This window comes from Dendrobium catenatum, unplaced genomic scaffold (genome assembly GCF_001605985.2).
Source record: "Dendrobium catenatum unplaced genomic scaffold, ASM160598v2 fragScaff_scaffold_7, whole genome shotgun sequence".
Lineage (NCBI taxonomy): Eukaryota > Viridiplantae > Streptophyta > Magnoliopsida > Asparagales > Orchidaceae > Dendrobium > Dendrobium catenatum.
Window position 1 is genome coordinate 185,596 of NW_021318469.1, and position 22,898 is coordinate 208,493.

The 22,898-nt window shown below is 38.1% G+C and overlaps 1 protein-coding gene across 4 annotated transcripts in view; it reads right to left on the bottom strand.

The window, feature by feature from the left end:
• LOC110094847 (coatomer subunit delta-2) overlaps positions 1 to 22,898 on the bottom strand; it is a 36,605-nt gene that overhangs the window by 1,779 nt on the left and 11,928 nt on the right. For all 4 annotated transcript variants that reach the window (XM_028695592.1, XM_020820182.2, XM_028695574.1 and 1 more), the window contains 2 exons: positions 300 to 486; positions 46 to 199 (listed from right to left, as the gene is read on the bottom strand). In XM_028695592.1, the coding sequence (XP_028551425.1) occupies positions 46 to 199; positions 300 to 486 (341 nt within the window). The remainder of the gene's footprint in view (positions 1 to 45; positions 200 to 299; positions 487 to 22,898) is intronic.

The window sequence follows — 22,898 nt, forward strand, 5'->3', positions numbered from 1 at the left end:
TTATGCATTAACATACAAAAATAATCTAAAAAGAAATATCAATACCTCCATTCACCATCAATCTGCAACACATTTGGTGGCTCCCGAACTGCAGGAAGAGGAACGGATATCACCACATTTTGCAAGTCAAACCTCTCAGTAGCTTCATACTCTATGTTAACAGAAGTCTCTCTTCCAGAAACTGAAGGCCAGCAATTAACTGCATGATAAATGCAAATGAAGTTAAAATAAATGTAAAAAAAGTTAAATAAATTTATCGATTAGTTATCAGATATTTTAATTTCTTCAAATAAGCACACCAGTCAACGGCAATGAAGACTCGTTCATGCCCTGGATTCTCCACTTCATCAGGCCAACATCATTTTGACCAGTGGGGAATGGTCTATTTGGATCCTTCAAGCCAATAATATGGCGGTTATTGAATAGTTCCTTGTTGATGTTAGGATGGGTTTTAAAGTTGAGGCCAGGTATGTCTTGGTTTTCAATCTGCAAAGATCGTGATTTTCAAGTCAATAACTTAGAAAACAAAAAAAAATTGGCTGCAATTGAAATGACAACGACAGAAAATAGATGGATTCAATAATATGCTCCTATAGATATCAAATAAGAAAGGGAAAAAAAAGGAAATGGCATCCCTCTTGATAATAACTACACCAGCAAAAGAAGACAATCCCCACCATCATTACTTTCTCAATCTCTGTCATGCTATGTTGCACCGATACACTTATTTACGAAGGCGTGTTGTATCGGATACAGGTATGTCTTGGTTTTCAATCGTCAAAGCCATATCCAATTAAAATACTATTTAATTTCAAAAGGACACGCGTATCGGATACGCATGTCCGTTGAAAGACAAAAAAATACGAAAAAAGACACATCATATTTACTTCCGTGACTGTGAGCAAGGTTCTCTCATTTCGAACCCGCGAGACATTTACATTGATGTTAGTTTACTAGAAAATATGATAGTAGGGCAGTCGGGTTAACATATATGTTGGCAATTGATTGGCATGAGCTGTGGATAGTCTGTATTTTTTACAACCTCCTCAAACATGTTCTGTTGGCAAGTTGATGGCATGTCAACTTTCATTGCTTGTGTGGTTTAATATATTTGCTTGCATGTCGATGTTTATTGCAAGACGTTATTGTATTCATTGTCTGTTGCCTGCTAACATATTTGTCTGAATTATTGTGTACATGACGGATTTTCTACAATGGCTTGCAGCTGTTTACTTTTGTTGCATGTTGCATGGTGTATGTTTATAGGATATTCGCCATACAATATATCCAATGTTATTGTTTGCAGACAAATCAGTGCGTTCGTCAATGATTTGTATTAGTGAATCACCGCATCTACTTGCATATCAATTCCCTTTGTTCAAAAAGGATCATTGCTTCTGTTCGCAAGTCAAATAACAATAGCAGTGAACATGCTGCATGTACTAGCACATTCATCAGAAGTTCCTCTGGCAGTTTTAATATGTTCATTAGAAGTCTTTCTTTGCGAGCTAACACTTTCATCGTGTGTATTTTGTGATCATTGCCATTCATGTTGTGTGCATCATAGATCCATTTGTTGTTTGATGCGTTTACTTCTGATTTGATCATGTTTGAAGGTTTCCCACTACGAGTCACCTATTTTTTATTAATTTCATTTGAATGACAAGGACTATTAATTAGCACTTGTATTTCCAATTTGATTGTGTATTTATTAATTTAATGTCCGATTTCCTAAGATTGCAAGTTCTGTTCCCTATGATTTTTTTTCAAATTAGGTCCCCTGTTTACTAAAAATTTTGGTAGCCTCCCGACACTTCCCCCATTTATGGGAAATTTAGGGAGACTTGGCCTGCCCACCACGTCAAAAAAAGATGTGTATGGTTCGTGTCAAGCGACACCACAGCCGTGGTCTTCAATCCCACCATACCAGAGAGAGGCATGTATGGGTCTTTAAGGATACATATTTGAAGGATTTGCAATTTTTACCCACAAGCATGACAACACATGCACGGGTACTTAAGGTTGTCCCCGACACGCACGAGGATCAAGCACAAAAGTTTTCTTTTCTTTTTTTTTTCCTTTTTTTTATTTTTCTTTCTTTTTCCTTTTCTTTTTTTTATTTTTCTTTTTTTTTAGCTTTTTGGTCTCCTTTCTTCCTTTTCTTCTTTTACTTCTCTTTTCTTATATATATATATATATATATATATAGAGAGAGAGAGAGAGAGAGAGAGAGTTGTTTTGGTTGGCTGATGTGGATTTGGAATAGTGGGTTTTGCTACTTGGAAAGATTAAGGTGTTGTTTGGACACAAGTTTGATGGGTTGAGGGGAAGTGTTAGGAGAGGGGCTGGTGGGCTTTTGAAGTGGGCTAAAGTTTGGGTTGATTGAGTTGCAGGTTGTGAGGAGGGGATGAGGAAAAATGGGCTCAATTGGATGAAGGAACTTGTAATTGGGATTCGACATAATGAAGAGATTTGACGTGAGTGGATTTGTCGGATAGGATAGAGAGAATCGGAGGTTAGTCTAGATTGGATGTTTTGATTGGGCCGATTGGAGGCCTGGATCGGGTGGTGAGGTGGTCGGATATAGGGCTGGGAGATTCGGCGGTCTGCAGAAGTTTGGTTGGAGGTTTTCTAACGGATCAGAATTATGAACTTGAAGAGGGGTTTGGAGTGGGATGTTGTTATTGGATTCATCTGTGAAGAAGGGAGGTGTTTTAAGGATTAGATCGGCACAAGAGTTCTAAGGTCAGTTGGAGGGTTTGATTGGGTTGATCAACCTTGACTGAGATCGGATGTTGAATCGGATCGAGCAAGTGTGGCTTTGGCAGGGAAGTTGTAGGTTCTATTGGGTAGATCGACGGGAGATCTAGATGCTGGAGAAGTCGGGCAAAGCCAAATGTAGTTGTATCGGGTGAGGTTGGACGAGCTCGAGGTGGATGTGTTAATTGGAGAGCTCGATAGCAGACAGGAGTTGGGTCGGAAGGGTAGAAGTAGAAGTCGAAGGCTTCGTTTCCTCTCAATTTTAATAAGCAGTTAAATGATCGAGGCAAGGGATTTACGCCAATTTCCAAGAAATGATGTAAACGATGACTAATTGTATGAGGTATGCAGGATTTGAGCAGAATTTGCATAGTTTTTCCTATGAATGTATGGAGTTTAATAAATAACCCCCAATAAATATGGTACGCGTCTAGAGCAAACAACGTTTGTTGCAACCATAGTTTAAAATTGCGCGTCCGTGAGGCTTACGCCTCACACCGCCTCAAGGCTTACGCCTCACCTCACAGATGAAAAACGCCTCGAGTCTTATTTATGCAATTTTAAACCCTGGTTACAACCTGGTTGACCCTATGGATCTCTAAATATTTAGTTTGGATATCGCACAAAGGATTTCATTTTGCATATTTCTGGGAGTCTGTGACTTGGCGTCATTACAATTTGGTCTTTATAGATATTTAGATGCACTCATAAATAATAATAAAGTTGACGTGTTGGCTTCAGTCAAGTAAGGGCCCTTAGAATAGTGACAAAGTATTTCATACATAGCTCCCTAAAGCATTACTTCATAGATTAACGCTGGTAGATAGCTTCACCATCTTTTGTTCTTCTTTTGCCACCACTATCACCTTAATTTCCAGTATTTTCGCATTTGTTCGATATTTATCATTATTGCAATCATATATAAATATAGCATTTCGGTTATATAATTACAGTTGTCATTACGAGTTTGCCCGAGCTTTGCAAATCAACCAATTAGCAGAACTTTACTGTTTCAGGTTTTCTACAATTGCCTTAGGTCAAGTATGCCTTCCTCGTTTTTCTTTAGTTTTTAGCTTCTACTTTTATTTTCATCGCCTCTTCTGCATTTTGATGTTTTGTTACCTTGTGTAGGTCTTTGAAGGAGTAGGATGCTAGCCAGCTAGCTATTATAGGAGACCTAAGCTTAAGTAGGCTTTTTGTTAGTTTGTGTAGCTTTCTCTCTTTCTTTAGTTGTTCACTAGTACCTTTATTACTCTACACAAGATTCAAGAGGAGCGGAACACCAGTTGGTTAGCTGCTACAAGAGACCTTGGTTCAGGCACGGACCCTTTTTATAGCTTTCCCAGTTTTCCCTTTTTTATCATTTCATCGATACCCTAGTTGCTCTCCACAAGTTTCAAGAGTAGGACACTAGTTGGTTAGCAACTGCAGTAGACATCGGTTTAGGTACATCTTTCTTTTTGTAGCTTTACATAACCCTACGTAGTCCTTTCTCTTTCTTTCTATTGATCCTTCTGACTTTGTGCAAGTCCCAGAGATGGAGAGTGCTCGATCTTTGGAAGGAAAAATACAAAGCTGTCAACTTCCTCTTCGAGTATAAATTTGGAGAGACTTCCATCCTTTGTGAAAGGCAATGTGCCCTTTTTTTCCTTTTATTAGCTTATACGAGCAAGTAAAAGAATGAAAATTATAAACTTGCATATAAATTTTAAATAAAATAAAGCAATTTTATACATTCAGTTGTTGACGAGTTATTTTCTTTTTGCTTTTGTGACTTATGTGGTTATTTTGCTCAGAGCCTTAAACGCTCGTTAGAGCAAGCAGTTGCACCCTTTTCACGGCTTTAGCTTGAGTTCTGAGATTTGATTTCTTTTGCCCTATGTTTTGTGCAGCAAACATTGGTAAAGGATTACTTGATTTGTCCTTACTGACTTTTCAAAAGTTTTTTTGTATCTTCTGTCTTCTGCTTCTTGCTTTGGCGTGCTTGACGAAGGAGTAGATATCGGTGACCTAAACCCTTTAGGTTTATATTAGGTCGATAGCGAGGGGTTATTGGTCAAGAGCTTTGTGCATAAAGTACTAATTCATGAAAATATCCTCTTAGTTTAACCTTAGGCTTTATGTGAATTCTAAGATATTTTCTTCGATCCTTTGTTTTGTTCTTTGGTGGACTTGTTGAAAAAAATTCTTTTGATCCTCACTTTGTGCTTTACGAACTTGTTAAAGGATTTACATGTTATAGGTTTAATCGGTAGCACTAAATATAGGTAACACTCTGACCTTTAACCAATCAAAAAGACTTCCAGAAATATGGGTTACTTAAGTTTATCAAATTGGGTGAGCTGTGATTTGATAGCTCATGTTATCTGACTATTAAAATGGGGGTTTCCCTATTACGACCTTTCTTATGGCATGATGAGTAAATGGAGCTACCAGCGACTCGGCCACATCATGGCTTGTTGAGTCCGATCATATATGTCAGTTTAGGATTTAGACTTGAGCTATGGAGAAACGTGATCTCTAAGTTAGATTTGCTAAAGTTTACAAATCTAAAATATTCCTTTGTGGTCTAAGGTCTATGAGCTTACATGCATTCAGTAGCTATCTTGATTGAGAATCGTTCTTCCCACTGTAACCTTGACTTTCTAGTCAATTAGGAGAATTTTTTAAACTACGACTACTTGAAGTTGTTGAGTCAAATAAGCCTTCATTCTTCTACAAGTCCTTGATGACATGTTGACGAAATGAAGATTCCTTTTTACGGCATTTTTTATGGCTTGTCGAGTAGATGACGTTGTCAGCGATTCAGTCATATTTAGGCTTGTTTAATCTAGTTTCATACACAAATTTGGACCTTAACTTCAGGCTGCAGAAGAACTTCTGTTGCTCTAGCTCGACTTGCTGGAGTGTGTAGCCACAAAAATTTTCTTTTCTAACCTTCAAAGACTTGGACCTGAACTTTTTGAAGAATCACCTGTATATATGTATATCACAAAGGAAATTATTAGATTCATTTATTTGAAGATATGTTTGTTTTTTATGATTTAAATATTTATTTAAGGATCTCAGCGCGTAGCACCATATCAACTCAAATAAATATTTAAAATGTCCTCAGTCTTGCAAGAGATTCTAGCACTAGGCAAATTTTTGTAATTTATGATTTTAAATATTTATTTCATAATCTTGGCACGTAGCACAGTGTCGATCTAAATAATTATTTAAAATGTCCAAGTCTTGTGGGAGATTTCAGATAAGTTTTAATTTAGAAAACTAAAGTAAAAAATTGCCCTGTCTTACAGGAAAATTTTTGCGGGAATGCTTGAAATACTTTCTTGTAATACAAGAGAATTTCAAGTGTAAAATACACATTGATAAAAATGTATAAAATATATAGTACATTCAACATGGAATTTTCTTGAGTAATCTTCATACATGATATTTCTATAGATATCGACCGTTGATCTAAGGTATGGGCCTCTAACCATGCTTATCGATAAGTTGATAAGCTCCTCCCTGATACACCTCGATGAAAAAATGATCTTTCCAGTTAGATACTAATTTGTCACCGATTCTTCAATGTGAGATGATTTGGCTTCTCAGCACCATAACTAATTTTCTGCTTGAAATTCTCGTTGGCGCACCATCCGATCAAAGGATTTAGCCATCCTTACTGATAAATTTCCATAATTTCCATATTCTGCTGAGCTTGTAGCCTTATCTCATCCAATACATCGAGCTCTTCCATTCTCAAGCAAGCATTTTTCTCCTAAGTGAGATCATGCTCGACAGCGACCCGAAGTATAGTAACTCAATCTCCAGAGAAAGCATTGCTTCAACCTCGAACACCAGTGCATGGAGTGGCTTTGGTTGGTGTCTTATAAGTTGTACAGTACACCCATAACATTTTTACCATCTCAATGTGCCACTCTCTTTTATTATTGATGAGAATCTTCTTGAGCAACTTCACTAGTGTTTTGTTGAAAACCTCTGCCAGGTCATTTACCTTTTGGTTATATATAAATGAATATTGTCATTCGATTTTGTGTCGATCAACGAACTTGTGGATTTTGGTATTCTTGAATGTTGTGTCATTATAGTAGATTATGTAACAAGTTACACCGAATCTATAGCAACGTAGTAGATGAAGATGTTGATCACATACTCAGATGTGACTCCATTGAATGGAATCGATTCTGACCAGTTAGAAAAGCAATCGGTTGCTGCCAGAACGGAGTGATGTCCAGTTGATGACGACGGGTTAATTTGCCCGATTATATCCATGTCGCAACATTCAAACGACCAGGAAACCACTATATGGTGCAATGAATTTGGCGGCTGATGTAAAATATCATCGTAAATTTGATATTCGTGATACCTCTTAGCATGATCATTGCAATCCTTCACCAATGCTTGCCAGTAATAACCATTCTCTTGATTTTAACAACTATCTTAGGACCTGATTGATGTGCACTATAATGACCTTCATGAACATCTGCTACCACCCTATCGACTTCTTTGATCCCTAAACATCTCAGCCAAATTTGATAAAAAGATCTTTGATGCAGCGTGTTGTTGACAAACGCGCATCGCAATGATCTTTTCTTAATTTGTACAGCCAACGACTTGTCTCTTGGGACTTTGCTTTCTCTGAAGTAGTCAAAAAAAGATTGCCTCCAATCATATTCGATGTCCAAGCAATATTACCATGATTCTAAGGCGACACTAGCTTTACACCTCTTGATTACGTAATATTCACCTAGCGGATTTTCATCGATGATTTGTTAAGAAGGTTGAGGATCAACTGGAGTTGTATCCTATTGGCTTGGATTTAATAATTTCTCTTCCTGCGATAACTGCAAAATTACTGGCTCTAAGACTCAATGGGTGTGGACTCCAATCAACACAGACTCGTCATTCATACTTTGCCATTTCCTTGCCATTTCCTTGGCTAATTTAGCCGGACAATCAGCTTTACTATTTATGGCTCAGAGAATTCGAGCTAATTTAACATTTAGAATTTGCTTCATAAGCTCAAGGACCCGCCAATGATAATAGGCCAACTCAAACTTGCTAATCTTATAGACACCCAGAACCCGATTTATAACAAGCTAATAATCAGCAAAACTTGAAGGTTCTGAATTTTGACTAAAATAGCAATTCTCTATATTGTTAGTAAGGCCTTATATTTAACCTCGTTATTGGCTCAAGATTTGGTTAGACCGAACAAATATATACATGTATTTGCATGATATGTATATATAATGCACACAGACACTTCTTGTTTGCCTGCGCAATACACTTGCATGATAATTCAGTGTTCTCGTGTAGCGCATAATGTGCTTGCATATCAGTGAAGCGAGCTGCCACTACACAGTGCATTTTTATATGTTGTATCATATGCTTGCATGATGTGTTTGGTATTTGGCAACGTGTATATATATAATGGGAATGCATCGGTGCGCATTTTAATGCATGGGAATATTTTTGCAATATTCAAATATGATCAATTGCAAAATTCTATTTGAAAACCTGCTAATGTCTTATGTCTGTTTGTACAATATTTTGAATCTGACAGCATTCTTTAACAGTGCATTGAATTTCATTTGTCGTACTTCGACAGCGTGGTTATGTTCATTTTATCTTCTGCATGTTGTCATTTCCTTTAGTAGTTAACCTACGAGAGTGTACTTCTGCTTGCAGACATGTTAAGTGATGCATCAGGAGTCCTTTTAACTGTCGTTTGCAAGTAAGGTGATTATTTGGTGTGATAGCCTGGCGCCACAAATTTACTGCCTCAATCTACTAGTGGTCTGCAGTTTTTACTACAAATTCCCTATTTTTGTTTCCAGGTTAATTGTAGCATTGCGCTACGGACCGCTTGTTGTTTCTTGTTGACAAGCTTCCATGCTATACAAGCTTTGTTAAACTTGTCTGCATGTTGTCAGCAGACATCCAAAAATCACCAGATTAGCTCATGGGTAGACTACTTTGTACAGGATGAATCTCCTACAACAGCTCTTAGGCAATTGCATTTATTATGTATTGATCGCTTTTGCTTGCGAAAAATTACTGCATTTGCTTGACAATAAATTATTTTATATTGTGGTAGTGTCATAGCATTCATTGCATGTTGCTTTGTGTATGTCTGTGAGATGTTTCATTGTCTGCAGACGAGTTGGTATGTTCATTTGCAAATTAATGCTGGTTATCGGGTAAGCTGCATTCATTCATTCATATATCAACTTCCATTGTTCACAAAGAAATCTGTCATTCTTGCAACATATCTACTATTGTTGCTTGCAGCCAAACTGATATATTCATTTGTAAGTTAATGTTGATTGCCAGTAAATTGTACTTAGTGGAGCATCTTTTAATATAGGTGATTATTTGTTTGGGAATAAGTTGCGCATTAAAATTTTGGTTCACCACAAGTCTTTGTAGTTATTCAATGATGTTCATTTGGATGACCAGAATTATCAGTTAGCATTTGCATTTTTCTTATAACTGTGCATTTTTCAATTTAAATTCTAGTTCCCTACTCATAGATTTAGATTATGTTCCTTGTGATTTGTTCAAGTCAAGTCCCCTATTTGCTGAAAAATTTCGCAACCTATCGGTGTCTCCCCCATTTAGGGGAATTTTTTAGAGTCTTAATCTACCTGCACATCAAGAAAGATATGCATGGTTGATGTCAGGTGGCATCGCAGCCATGATCTTCAATCCCACCATGCCAAGAAATGTGTGTGCATCAATCATTAGGAATACCTACGTGAAAATATGTTGTTTTTCCACGCAAGCGTAGAATCACATACATGTGTACTTAAATCTTAGCCCATCATGCTAAGAAAAGTGTGCAGAAGACTTACCACCTCGCCGCAAGCACCACACCAAATTTCCTCCAACCGCACTAAGAAAAGCACACAAAGGTGGTTGCTCGTCACACTGCAAGAACCGAAAAAAGGATTTTGAGGGTTTTAACTTTAGAAATCATTATACTTTGCATGAGGGGTGTTGGCAGCGGTGTCGAGACGGTGAGGATGAAAATGTGCACAAAATATTTCTCTTTTTGTATTCTTTTTCTTTCTTCTATTTCTCTCTCTTTTTAAATTTCCTCTTTTTTTTTCTTTTTCTTTCTTTTTTATTTTCTTTTTCTTCTTAATAATAACAATAATAATAATAATAATTACTCATAATATTAAGGAAGAGAGAGATGATGAGAGTTGGGCTGATTTGAAGTGGAGAAGAGGTTTAATGGGCTTTTGAAGGAGACTTGAGGGATAACAACGAAATGAAGATAAATTTGCTATTAGAAGGAAGTTGTCAGGTGCTGCAATTGGTTGTGTGGAGTTCAGATATAGGGAAATGAGGTTTTTGCTTGGTTTAGGTTGTTTGCAGCGAAGGAAGAGAGCTACTATTGGTAATAAGTGGTAGGAGGTTCGGTTGAGCTGTAGTTGATCAATCGGGTGAAGAGGTCCGATGGGGGCCGATCAGCCAATGTGAAGGAAGAAGAAAGCAGTGGGTTGGGATGTTAGAGCAAGGGATGGATTGGAGTTGTGGTCGGGAGGCTTGAGTTCGGCGGATCTATGTGAATAACTGGGGAGGGGATTCGGAGGTCGGAGCTGGTGAGCTTCAGCTGAGGGATAGGGTGCTAAGTCGGGCCAACTTCGTTTGGTTCAGTGCGACTGTGAGGTCAGTGTAGAGTTTGGGTGAAGTATCGATGGAATCGAACGGGTGATGGAGTGGTTCGATCTGATTGGGGTTGACGGGTGAGGAGATGCTTGCGTAGGATTGAAGATCTTGGCTGGGTGGGGGTCCTATCAGGGTTGCCTAGAGACGGAAGTTAGCACAAGGGAGGGAGGAAGTTTCGGTTGTAGTGACAAGGAGGACTAGGATCGTGGAAGAACGTGCGGGTGGAAGAAGTGTTGTGCGCTGTGAAGTCGTGAAGTCAACAAAATGCAAAAGGCCTCTTTCAATTGGCTTTTAACGACGATAATAGAATGAAGATCATGGGATTTGAGTAGGATTTACGGGAAGAGACGTGAACGCCGGAATTTCGGGGATTTGAACGGAGCCTGTGAAAAGCAATCCAAGGTATTTTTGGATTGAATTGGTTTTTTAATTTTCATTAATTATAATAAAAGAAAATTGAGAGAAAATTCCATTTTGGCCTCGAGTTACGCGTCAATTTTCCCACACAAAATTATTTGGGAAAAATTATAGTTTATTTTAGGCGACTCGGACATTATAAAAGCAACGGTGACGAAGTCCATTTTACGATCAAACGTCGTTTGGGCAACACCTACTCGTTTTATTCAAGTGTCGGCATCGATTTCAACCGTTCACGCTCGATTCGACTATGAGGGGCTCTCTCTTATACTCCTTACGGACCTCTTTATATATTCCCCAATTATCAGAATTTTTTACATCTAAACCAATTTTAAAACAAATCTTCTTATTTTTTTATATTTTCTTGCATATTTTGATTCCACCACCACCATCTTTATTATTAGAAGCTTCTTCCTTTGATACTCCAAGAATATCTTTTGCATCATTTTTAATATCAACAACTACTTTTTCGCATATAATATTAGCTTCCTCATGCACAGACATAATCTTAAGATATAGTACCTTACTCTTAAAAATATTTTTGTTAATTATCTTTAATTGCCTCCATCTAATCTTAGAACAACGTTTTATTTTATTTTTTATTTTCTGGCTTTTTATCTTAAAGTCCAAAACTAATAAGCGATATTAGGTACATAAACTTTCATTTGAAATAACTTTTACAATCTTTGCAATCTAAACGATTTATTTTTTTTATGAAAAAATAATTAATCTGCGTTTTACTATATCTATTTTTATAAGTGATGAGATGCTCATCTTTTTTCTTAAATAAGGTATTAACAATTACAAATTTATAAGTTAAAGAAATATTCAATATCATCTTACCACCTTCATTAGTCGCTCCAAACCCGTAGCACTATTAATGTTTTTAAAATCATCTACCTCTCTACCAACATGTTCATTTAAATCTCCTCCAATAAAATTTTTTTTCCTTCAAGAGATATCTATTGTATTAATTCTTATAAGTCATTCCAAAATTTTAATTTTAAACTCATATCTAAACCTACTTAAGGAGCATAAGCATTTAATATTAATAATCTTAGCGCCAATAACAATCTTTAAAGCTATAATTTTATCTACAATTATATTAATTTTTACAACATTGTCATTTAAACTCTTATTTATATGCAGTAGGAAGATGGTGAAGAAAAACCCCAATGTTGCACCAACATGAAACAAGCCTAGCCATAAATAAGTCAAGTGGACGACCAAAAAGTTATCCATGACAACAATAATTCTATAGGGTTTGATAAAAAATTAAAGGTCTTAAAAGTGATCTTCTATCTATCATGGCACGGAACGAATAGAAATTATCATGAATAGTCATAACATAGCCATGAAGCAACTAACACTAACACAGGTGACTAAAATCCTGAAGATGATGAGGATATGAATGATGAAGATGTTAACTTGTTAGATATTCCACAGGAGACTCAACCATTTAAGATGACACCAAGCTCAAGTTACCAAAATATGACAAGATAGTCAATGTAAACAAGCTTGATGGAGAGTTCAAGCATCTCAATACCTAATTTTGCTTTTGTTGGTAAGACAAAAGTAAAGAAGATAGCTTTCATGATGCTAAAGATATCTAGTTCTTCCCATTGGTCAAGAGCAAGAGAGGTGGGTCTGATGATAGAGGCTAAGGTAAGGACTGGAATAATCTATATAAGACAATATCATAGAGTTCTAGAAGCTAGTTGTTTCTTTAGATACAGTTCCAAACGAAATCTTAACCTTAATTGATGCATGCAAATTTCAGTTTATTTTTGTTTTCTTTATTCTAATTTGAATGCTATATATTTTTTTTTTTTATGTCCTATGATGGAAAACATCCAATAATCATGAGTAAGTAGTGTTTGGGCATGGCAAACCATGGGTGTTCTAGCTACTTGGGTTTTTTGATCTTTGGGCTGCTGGTTGCCTCTTGGGTTGGGCTTGGCTGCTTGGTTTTGAGCTATGTTTTTTGAGAGCTGCTTGGTTTTATCTCATAAATGCTTGAGCTGATGTTTAGCTCATTATTATGAAAAGTTATTCCACTTGTTGGCTCATTAGGTGGAGTGGATTCTTGCCTTTTTCTATTCCCTATGTCTCTTCGATTTTTCCTGCCTGGTTGCCTGTTCCAGTTCCCCTGGCTGGTTCCGGCTCCCCTGGCTGCTGGTTCCGATTCTCTGTGTTGCCCCTTCGATTTCTCCCCTGGTTATCTGTCTCATGGCTGCTTTACCCGGCTTTTTGTGTGGTTTTTTCGGGTGTTGTTTTGGAATAATTTCTGGCATTTTAGTTCCCCTTACTTGATTGGTTCGGTTGGAGGTTAAATGGTTGTTTAGCTGCCCCCTTTTCTCCTATAAATTGGAGATGTTTTGAGACATAAGAGGTTGTTGAGTATTTGAGCAAAATCTCTACAAAACCTGAGGGTTTCTTCTTCCTTGGAAAAGCTTGAGAGCTTGTTCTATTTCTCTCTTCCTCCTCTCTATTTCGTCTTGGGCTTCTAACCTGTTCTTTTCTCCGCAAGTTCCACTCCACTTGTATCCTTTTTCTTGAGCTATTGGAGGTATTTGTTGGCTGATTTGGTGACATTTGCCGAAGGATTTTGTTGGACGTTGGATCTTGTAGCTGTGGTGGACCCTTGGTTTGCAAGCCCTTAGGCACTTATTTTACTTTGCCTACTTTTTCGTTGCATGTGAGGAAACCGCTTGTCAGTTGTTCTGAGGGTAGTGTTTTTTTAATTTTACTTTTGTTTCGTTTGTTTGGCTTTCGTTTGTTTTGGTGTTTGTTTGGATGTCAGCATTTTAGTTTGAATCGAATTTTGTTCTACTAGCTCTGGTGTTCTCCTCTTTTGGCTCTTTATGTCTAGTTTGCCTGCATCATTAATGAAATTGTAGGACTTCATGACGACCATTATTGAGGCCTGAAGTTATTCTTAATTGACTCAATTAATGAAGCCAATGCTATGGTGTTGGCCACATAAAACAAATTAGCCAAGAACTTGTGACATGCATAAGAACAATCATGTTAACCTCTGAAGAAAGAGCAAAAAAAAGAAGAAATCCCGCAACGTACCTGTAGCTTGGCACCGCCAACAACTCATCCCGTGAATTCTGCTCAAACCCTGCTCGAGGAGGTTCATTCATGTCATTAAATACCCAACCAAACGAAGCCTTCGGTTGCTCCCTCCTCTCACACGAACACCTCCCGATCCCTCTGTCTTCCCCATTCACTCCTCTTCCCACGCGAGAACCCCGACCTAGCCTCACGATCAAAACCACAATCTCCTCCAACCTTCTTTTCAAATCCCGCCTTCAGAACCTCTAGCCTCAAGCTCTCACCAGATCGACACCACCTCTCCTACCCGTAGCCGACCTCAACCATTCGACCTCACCTCCACCTTCGATCGGTCCACAGAATAGAGAGAGAGAGAGAGGGAGAGGAGAAGGTTTGCTCCATACCTTACCTTACCCGATCCCTAGCCGATACCAAGCCGTCGACCTCTTCCTCTCGTTGAACCGAAGCCCTTCCTTGAGCCGATGCCAGCAACCGCAATCCCCCCCCCCCCCACCCCCCCTTGCCGGATTTAAACCTGATTCATTTTTTTTAATTAATTATAAGAGTTAATTAAAATTAATTATAATGATTATAAATAATTATAGTTAATTATAATAACTTTTAATTATAATTAATCATGATTAATTATTATTAACCATTGTTAATTATTTTTTAAATTATAATTAATCATTATTAATTAAGACTAATTATATTTAATTATAATTAATTAATAAAAATAAAAAATATATAAATGCAAGGCCTCCTCTCTAGTGCCTCGATATGCGTGTCGACACCGCTGACAATCCCGCAAAGGTATAAACTTTCCAAAACTCATATTCCACTCTTGAAGTTCACGGTGGACCGAAAAACCGCCCATACACGCCTTTATTGCGTGTGTTGGGATGGGACCCCGGTGCAACGCCTACGATGAGGCGGATAATCGCCTAAATGCCCCATTTCAAAGTTCGTGGCGCACCGGGTAACTGCCTATAGACGCCTTTATTGCGCGTGGTGGGATGGGATCTCGGTGCAGCGCCTACGGCGAGACGGTGTCACTTGTAAGTACCTTCGAGCGGGGGGAAAAGCAAACTGTCTTTTTAAACAGGTACCCTCGAAGATCCCATACACGTCTTTATTGTGCATGGTCGTAATGAATATCACGGCCGCGGTGTCTAAGGATACCTACCATACATGCCTTTATTGCGCGTGGTGGGAAGGCCCAGTTTCTCGTAGTTTCCTTTAAACGGGGGAGACTCCGGGAGGCTGCAGAAATTTCTGGTGAACACGAGGCTGTACTTGGACTTGATTGAACTCAAAAGAACAATGGGAGACTTGTGAACTTGGACTTGATTTGAATCAAGCATAGTGGACTACTCGAACTTGAACTCATATTGAACTTAATTTTAAACCGATGACAAAATGAAGATAAACTACAAAGAACTTATACTTGAACTCGAATGAGTTGAACAATGAACTTGATTGAACTCAAATGACCGCAGGGGACATTGAACTTGAATTGAGCAACATCAAGTGGAACTTCTACACAAGGACAACAGTGGACTCGGACTTGTGAACTTTGATACAATAAACTCAAATCTAAATGAGTTCGAACTTAAATAAATCACAAGAACTTGATTTGAATAAGGACTCATAGTTGATATGAACACAAGCAAAAGAACTTGTAAGCTTGGGCTTGATTTAATCAATCATGATGAGTGTGAACTTGAACTAGACTCAAGGAATTGAGCACAATGTGATAAAAATATTTGAACAAAGAATATTAAAGACCCAACTTGAATTCAAATGAAATAAGTGCAAGAAAACTCAGATTCAAATGAACTTAATGCAGTAGGCATGAACTCAGTTTGACCTCAAACTTGAACTTTACAAGACCATAAGGGACTTGTGGAGGAAGATTAAGAAGTAATTACTTCAATTAGAACGAAAAGATTAATGAATAATGGTGTCAAACACATCATACATATTGCAATTTATCCTTGAAGACAAAGGGTTTGTAATTATAACTTGTTTGCAAAACAAATGCTCCTTTTGGGAATTTAGTTTGACTATAAAGCCATAGTATGAGAGGTCTTTGGACCTCAATAGATCACTTTCAACATTGAACATGATACATTCCCAAGTAACAATTGGGGAAGCATTTTAAGAGATGTGGCAAACTTTCTTACAAGCAATAATACAAGGAGTATACTCATGAAATACTTGAAAGACACAAATCATGAAGGATGTGAGTGCGGTAGTTTAATGGCAATTCAACTCCAATCAAGTAATTGCAGTGATCACAAGCATATGTGGAACATGTAATAAATACAACCATTATCTTACAAGCATGTCTGAGGACACACGGTGAATATAATGATAATCAATATCATTGCAAACAAGTGAGAGCCGCAAGTAATGAAGGTTGAAAGGTGTATCTGATCAATTACCAGTGGATACTAGAGAGGAAAGTTTATCATGCAAGCTACAACCTATTTTTGAGGTTGTTGAAAGGCTTGTGATACTCGTCATAACCCACACACAAGTAACATAAAGCTTATGATGACCGTAGTAGTTAGTTCATAAACTTGTGAAAAGAACTTGAAAGCACACATGAAGAAGATCATAACGAGTGCAATAGGTCTCCTACGAACATGAATAGAAAATATGCAACAGCTTACTTGCAAGCAACGACAACAAATGTGATTTATTTGAGAGAGATTACAACTGAATGTTATAAATACGGGAGATCATATATAGATACAAGTACATATGGTCTTCTTAAGCAAAGATATATGGCTATGACAAATCCAAGCCGTCGTAGGAAGTATTTCATGTATGCAAAGTGCCATCTACAATCAAATATATAAGACATCTAATTGTTGTTAACATCCATGGGCAAAGGCAGGAGATTCGTTAGTACATTATAATCAATCTATAAGAAGAGACAAGTAGTACGTGAGAGTCTACATGTACAAAGCAGCAAACAACTCAATCTATAAGCTACTACAACACGCCACCGAATCCGCTATATTCATGCAAGCGGACATAAGGCGTTTATAAATATTGCAAAATATCCCGTACATGCACTGTAGTTTGTATACACATAGGTACACAAGGGGTAAATGCAATCACAAAACCTGCATGGGCCCCGGCGAGCATGTTGTAGGAACATAGGTGACGTCTAGGGATGCTACGCGGGTCAATAAATTTGAACCCTATCCTCCTAAATAGATAGATAGGAGTTGACATGGTTGAACAAATAATTACAAAATGCCCCCAAACACTCGCATGGGCCTCGACGAGCGTTTTATCAGTATACACATGACGTCTAGGGATGCTGTGCGGGTTAATAAGAGAATTCAAGTTCGAACCTGATCCTTCTATGCGGATTAATAGGAGTCGATAAGGTTTGAACCATCAATTAAATATACGGTTATAACAACCGGTATATTTGTTTTAACGCATTCATATTAGACCTTCAATGCCTATAATCAAAAGAATTCACTAATAAAAGCATAAAGCCTATGAAACCCGATCTTCTGTCAATAACCTGACGAAGTCGACAAGGTTCATCTACAAAATATAAATATTTTCAAATAAAAATGACCCCTAATACCTCGATGATGACCGTGTTGAAGGCAGAATCTCAACCGGAGAGGTCCATTCCAAACAATTCAAAATGTCATTCCAAAATTCTAAAATCCCAAAAATCCAAAGATGTTTAAAATTGAAATTCAACACCATCATTTAATACTTAAAGCAAAATCCATCGACCCTCCGCAACAGTTTACTGGGATGGACAAATTAAAATTTACTTCAACTCACACAGAGCTAATACCTAGTCTAAAATATCACTAGGATGCATTCTCAAACAATCTCCTGTCAATAAAGACGTGTTACGTGTCCTCTAACCAGCGGTTTTGCCACCAAATGGCACCGCATGATAAACAGTTATGACCCGAGGCCCTCTGAACCGAATGGTTTTGCAGTCAAATGACACCATGAAATACCGGTCATGGCCAGAGCCAATATGTTCCTTAGTGGAATCAAATCCTTGAGATATGAATCAATAGGATATGATCGATAGGGCACAAAGCCCTCTGTTAGCTAAGGTGGGTTCAAATTTGTCCCCTTAGGCAAAATCCACCCCAGGTCTATAAGGTACTCTTGGACGAAGCAACTCATGGCTGCCGACAATGATCCTTCTGTCAGTTGTTGACGAATATTTTTGTATCGACCCGACCCCGATCGAGCCCGTATAGGCTCGATCGTGCTCGATCGACCCAATCGATCGTCATCGAGGCGAAATTGACCCAAATTAAGCCTCGATTTAATTAAATTAAATCCAATTTAATTAAATTAAAATCAAATCAAACCCCGTCGAGCATCGTCGAGCTCAATTTGACGCTAATTTGAGTTTAATTTCATGAAATTAACTCGGTCGAACCCAAATCGACCCAAATCGATCCAAGTCGAGTTCGATTCGAATTCAATTTCAGCCCAAATCAACCAATTTGGGCTAGATTGAGTCTCAAAACTAGAATTTGAGACTTAGGGCTAAGGTTTTATCTCAAATCTTGCCCAAATTTCATGTCAAATTCACGAGAAAATCTACTCAAGTAGATTTTCCCTCGTTTCACGAAACGAGGCAGGGGAAATAATGTTTCGGGCAGCTCTCTGCAGGCACCTCAAAGCAAACAAAAGAGGGAAGGGGAGCAGCATTCGGCTGCCCTGTGTTTTTCGTGCGGCCCATCCTGACCCAGAGAGCTAGCGAGAGAACGGGAGAGAGGACTCGAAGTCCCCCTTATGTGCGTGCGGAACTCCCTACCGACCCAGTCCAGGTCTCTAGACGCCTCCAAGAAGTTGTTCTCCCCCTGCCGTCGAGCCCTCCAGGAGTCGAATCCTCCAAGCCGGCCGACTCCTCCAGTCCTAAACCGCTGATTTCTCGTGGTCATCAATCCCTAGCTATCGTTTCATCTTCTTTGGACCAAGAGAGGGAGATATCTTCCTATCTCCCTTCATTTCTCAAAGGGAAGGAGTTTGAACTTGCTCTTTTCTACCTCTCAAGCAAAGGAATAGGAGTAGGAAGATAGTGGAGGCTTTTCAGTCATTGTAGAAGCCTATTCTTCCTTCTCCATCATATCTGATGACTTCGAGGTAATAAAGACAGCAAATAAGAGCTTCGATTGGAGCTTGGACAGCGATCTGGAGCTTGAATCGGAGCTTGGACAGTGCTTGGAGCTTGGATAGGAGCGCTAGGACAACTAGGGAGAGGATTAACACTAAAAATTAGGCAAAGCCCTAAGCTCCCCCTAGCCGTTGCTGTGTTGTTGACTCCCCAAGTCCTAGGTCCCTAGAAACTTTGATTTTTGGCCTCCCAAAATCCCTTTGTTCGCTGTCCTCTCCGCAAAACTGTGAAAAATCAGTGTTTTTCATTTATTTTCTCTCTTGTGAGAGTCAAAGAGGCATGTTAACACGTGAAGGAGTGTTGGATTGGTATCCAACACCTCTCAAATGCATGTAATATCATTCATGTTGTGTCTAGTGCCCTTACCTACAATCAAACCCTAGGTTTAGTGGCTCATTCGATGTCGAATGAAGTGTTGAAGCGTAGAGTCTATTCCTTAAGCGTGGCATGCGTTATTAGATCCCTAAACTTGTATGTTTAAATAAAATTAGCATATGCATGTGATAGTTTTGCACCGCCATAACATCCACTATCTCCTCTAAATTTGTTAGATGTTCAAGCATGTATTTCAATCATTTTTATGAAGTTGTGGGCTTGTCCATGAGCACTTTTGATTCATGTTACAAACCCTATAACTAACAGGTTGATTGGAAAACATCGTTGAACTTCTCTAAATTTAGGGAGGCAAAGCAAATTTTTCTTTCTTACGTGCTTTCATTTCTTAATGTTAAATTGAGCTTGCATGAGTCTATTGCCTATTTGAATACTCGTTTTATGTCAATGGTTATGGTCCTTGTACGCCTACAATTTGCAAAATCATAAACGTGTCCACCAAACTCATGGATGCTTGCAAATCAAAGATGGAGTGTTTTATGACTTCAAGGAGCTTATAGATTACACCCCATCACATATTGGAGTTTTTTAGGCATGTTTAGTGTAGTTTTTAAGTTGACGGGTCAAGGGCATCAACACATACCTTAGGCACATGGTGAAGCTTTCGAAAAGACAAATCAAAAACCTTCACCCCTAGGTTTTCCTTAGACTATAGTAAACTAATTCTTAGAATCTATCCATAGGGATTCCAATGACGATTACATCCTATGTCTTTAGGTTCCTTAGATGACGCCATGTGTTGTATTTCCAAAAAGGGTCGTAGGAGTAAATCCATCCTATCCAACCTCTCAGATCATGCCAAAATTGATTTAGAAATTGTTTTATGAATTGGGAATTCTTTAATAAAGTCTTCCCTTCCCCATGCATAATGGTTTGGAGCACCTCAAGTCTCCAAACACTTCATTGCACGAATCATTTTGACTTAGGACCAAGATCCTAGGTTTGTAGCATTTTGTTTATTGATATAAAATCAACAAGCATTTGTCCATTGCCCTTCATATGGAACATTTTAGAGCTTCCTCAAGGCCCCAAAATGTCCCGTTGACTTCAACCATCAAAACTTTAGGAACAAACCCTAAACTTCTTTTCCATTCACTAATAACACAAAATTAGCGAATGATAATCCTTCTTCAGCATGCGTGATTACTTGGAATTTCCCAAGACTCCAAGCATATCATTGTATGAATAATTTGGGTTCGAAGCCAAATTTAGAACTCTCTTACCTTGTTTGTTGGAGCACCTAACCAACAAACACTTCCCTCATGTGTGGTATTTGGAGCCCATCTAAGGCTCTAAATGCTCCTACACATGAATCATTGTAGCTTGGAACTAAATTCTAAGTTATCCACCCTTTTGTTGGAACATAAAACCAACAAACCATCTTCTTCCTTCGTTTGTTGAGTCACAAAATTAACAAATGAGTACTCCTCTCTCTCATGTATGATAATTTGGAGTCTCCAGAGGCTCCAACCAAATATCATTACATGGTGGTTAAACCTTAGAAACAAATTCTAAGTCACCCGCCTCTTGTTTGTTGAGACAAAACCAATGAACAATCATATATCCCTCCTTGTGTATGTTAACTTGGATTTACCTAAAATCCTAAGCACGTGCCAAGAGACTTAGAACTTCGAACCAAATCTCAAGTTCATCTCTTCTTTGTTTGTTGAAAAGACAAAATAAACAAACAATTATCCTCCCTCATGCATTGCATTTGGAACCTCCTCAAGGTTCCAAATCATTGCATGACTTTTAACTTGCCTTAGGAGCTACCACCAATCTTCCCATGCATAAGATTGTAAGCTCTTAAACTTGAGATCAAACATCAAGTTCTCTAATCTCATTTGCTTAGCCACTATTTAGGCAAATGAATGCTCCTCCTTGGACACCCAATGTCCAAGGAATCCCTTTCAACATGCAATCCAAAGGTTGCTTGTTGCTTCTCTCTTCTACAACTTAAGAGTTGTAGAAAGTTCTCTCATTCTCCTAAGCCCAAATTTAGGAGAATGGTTATCCCCCTTTGAACAACAAATGTTCAAGGACATTCATGAATGTGTAACCTCTATGGTGCACTTTCTCTCATTTTTTTACCAAACAAAAAGTGTAGAAAATATCTCCATTCACTTAGCCTAAATTAAGTGAATGTATGCCATTTCCTTTGAACATCAAATGCTCAAAGAAGGTCCTCTAGCTTGCAACCCCCAAGTTGCACACCCTTTCTCTCATTTGCCTGACCTATATAGGTAGGCGACCTTCTCAATTTGTAGTCTCAAAACTACGCATTGTACCTCTTATTCATGATGATTGGAGCTTCCTTTTAGCTCCGAACACATCTTTCCATGAGGTGGAGGGAACTTAGAACCAACTCCCAAGTTCTTTTAACTTGATTGTTGGTACAAAACCAACGAGTTAAAACTATCCTTCCATCCTATTCATTGGAACATGAAAAAACAATGAATAATCCTTCTAAACATAGGACTCAAACCATGATTTTCTCTATCCACTTAGCCTAAATTAAGTGGATGATAACTTCTCTTTGGACATCAAACGTCCAAAGTGCATCTTCGATTGGCAACTTTTAAGTTGCATTCTAATCATTACCTCTTATGAGCCAAGATTATAAGAGAACTTGTGAACCTTCTTTCATCCTCCCAAATCTGGATTGACAAGATGCAATCCTTTTCTTTGAATACCAAATGAGAAACATTCTAGAAATTTTGTAGCTTTCAAGTTACATCTCCATCCCTTAACCTCAAAGTTATGGGAGAGTTTGCATCCAACAAAATCCACTTGTTGGATAAAAATAACTAATATTCATATATCAAAAATAGGAATATTATCTTCATATCTTCCCCATTCTCCTAACCCATGTTAGGTGGAACCCTTTTTCTTTGGGCACCTAAATGCCCAATGAACTCTCATGATGTATAGTACAAATCTATGTGTCTCATTCTGATATCTGCCCAACACAAATTGGGCAGATATCCTCTCTTTTTGAACAACAATTGTTCAAAGAGTTTCTTCCTACTTGCAACCTCTAACTTACATTTTCTTCCATCCTATCCTATAAATTGAAATTATAGGAGAACACTCAAATTTCCTTTCACTCTTTTAAAACCCAAATTAGGAGAGCGCACCATCCTCTTTAAACACCAAATGTTCAAAGGGTGTTCAGAAGTTTGCAACCCATAAGTTATACCTTCTTTTCTCCTTCAATAACTCAAAAGGAATTGTAGGGAAATCCCTCTCATCCCACTAACTCAAGTTAGAGGGGTGAACATACCTTTCATTTTGAACATTAAAATGTTCAAAGAGATCTTTCCGCCTTGCAACTTCCAAGTTGCATTTTCTCATTTCTTCTCTACAAACCAAAAATTATAGGGAAATCCTC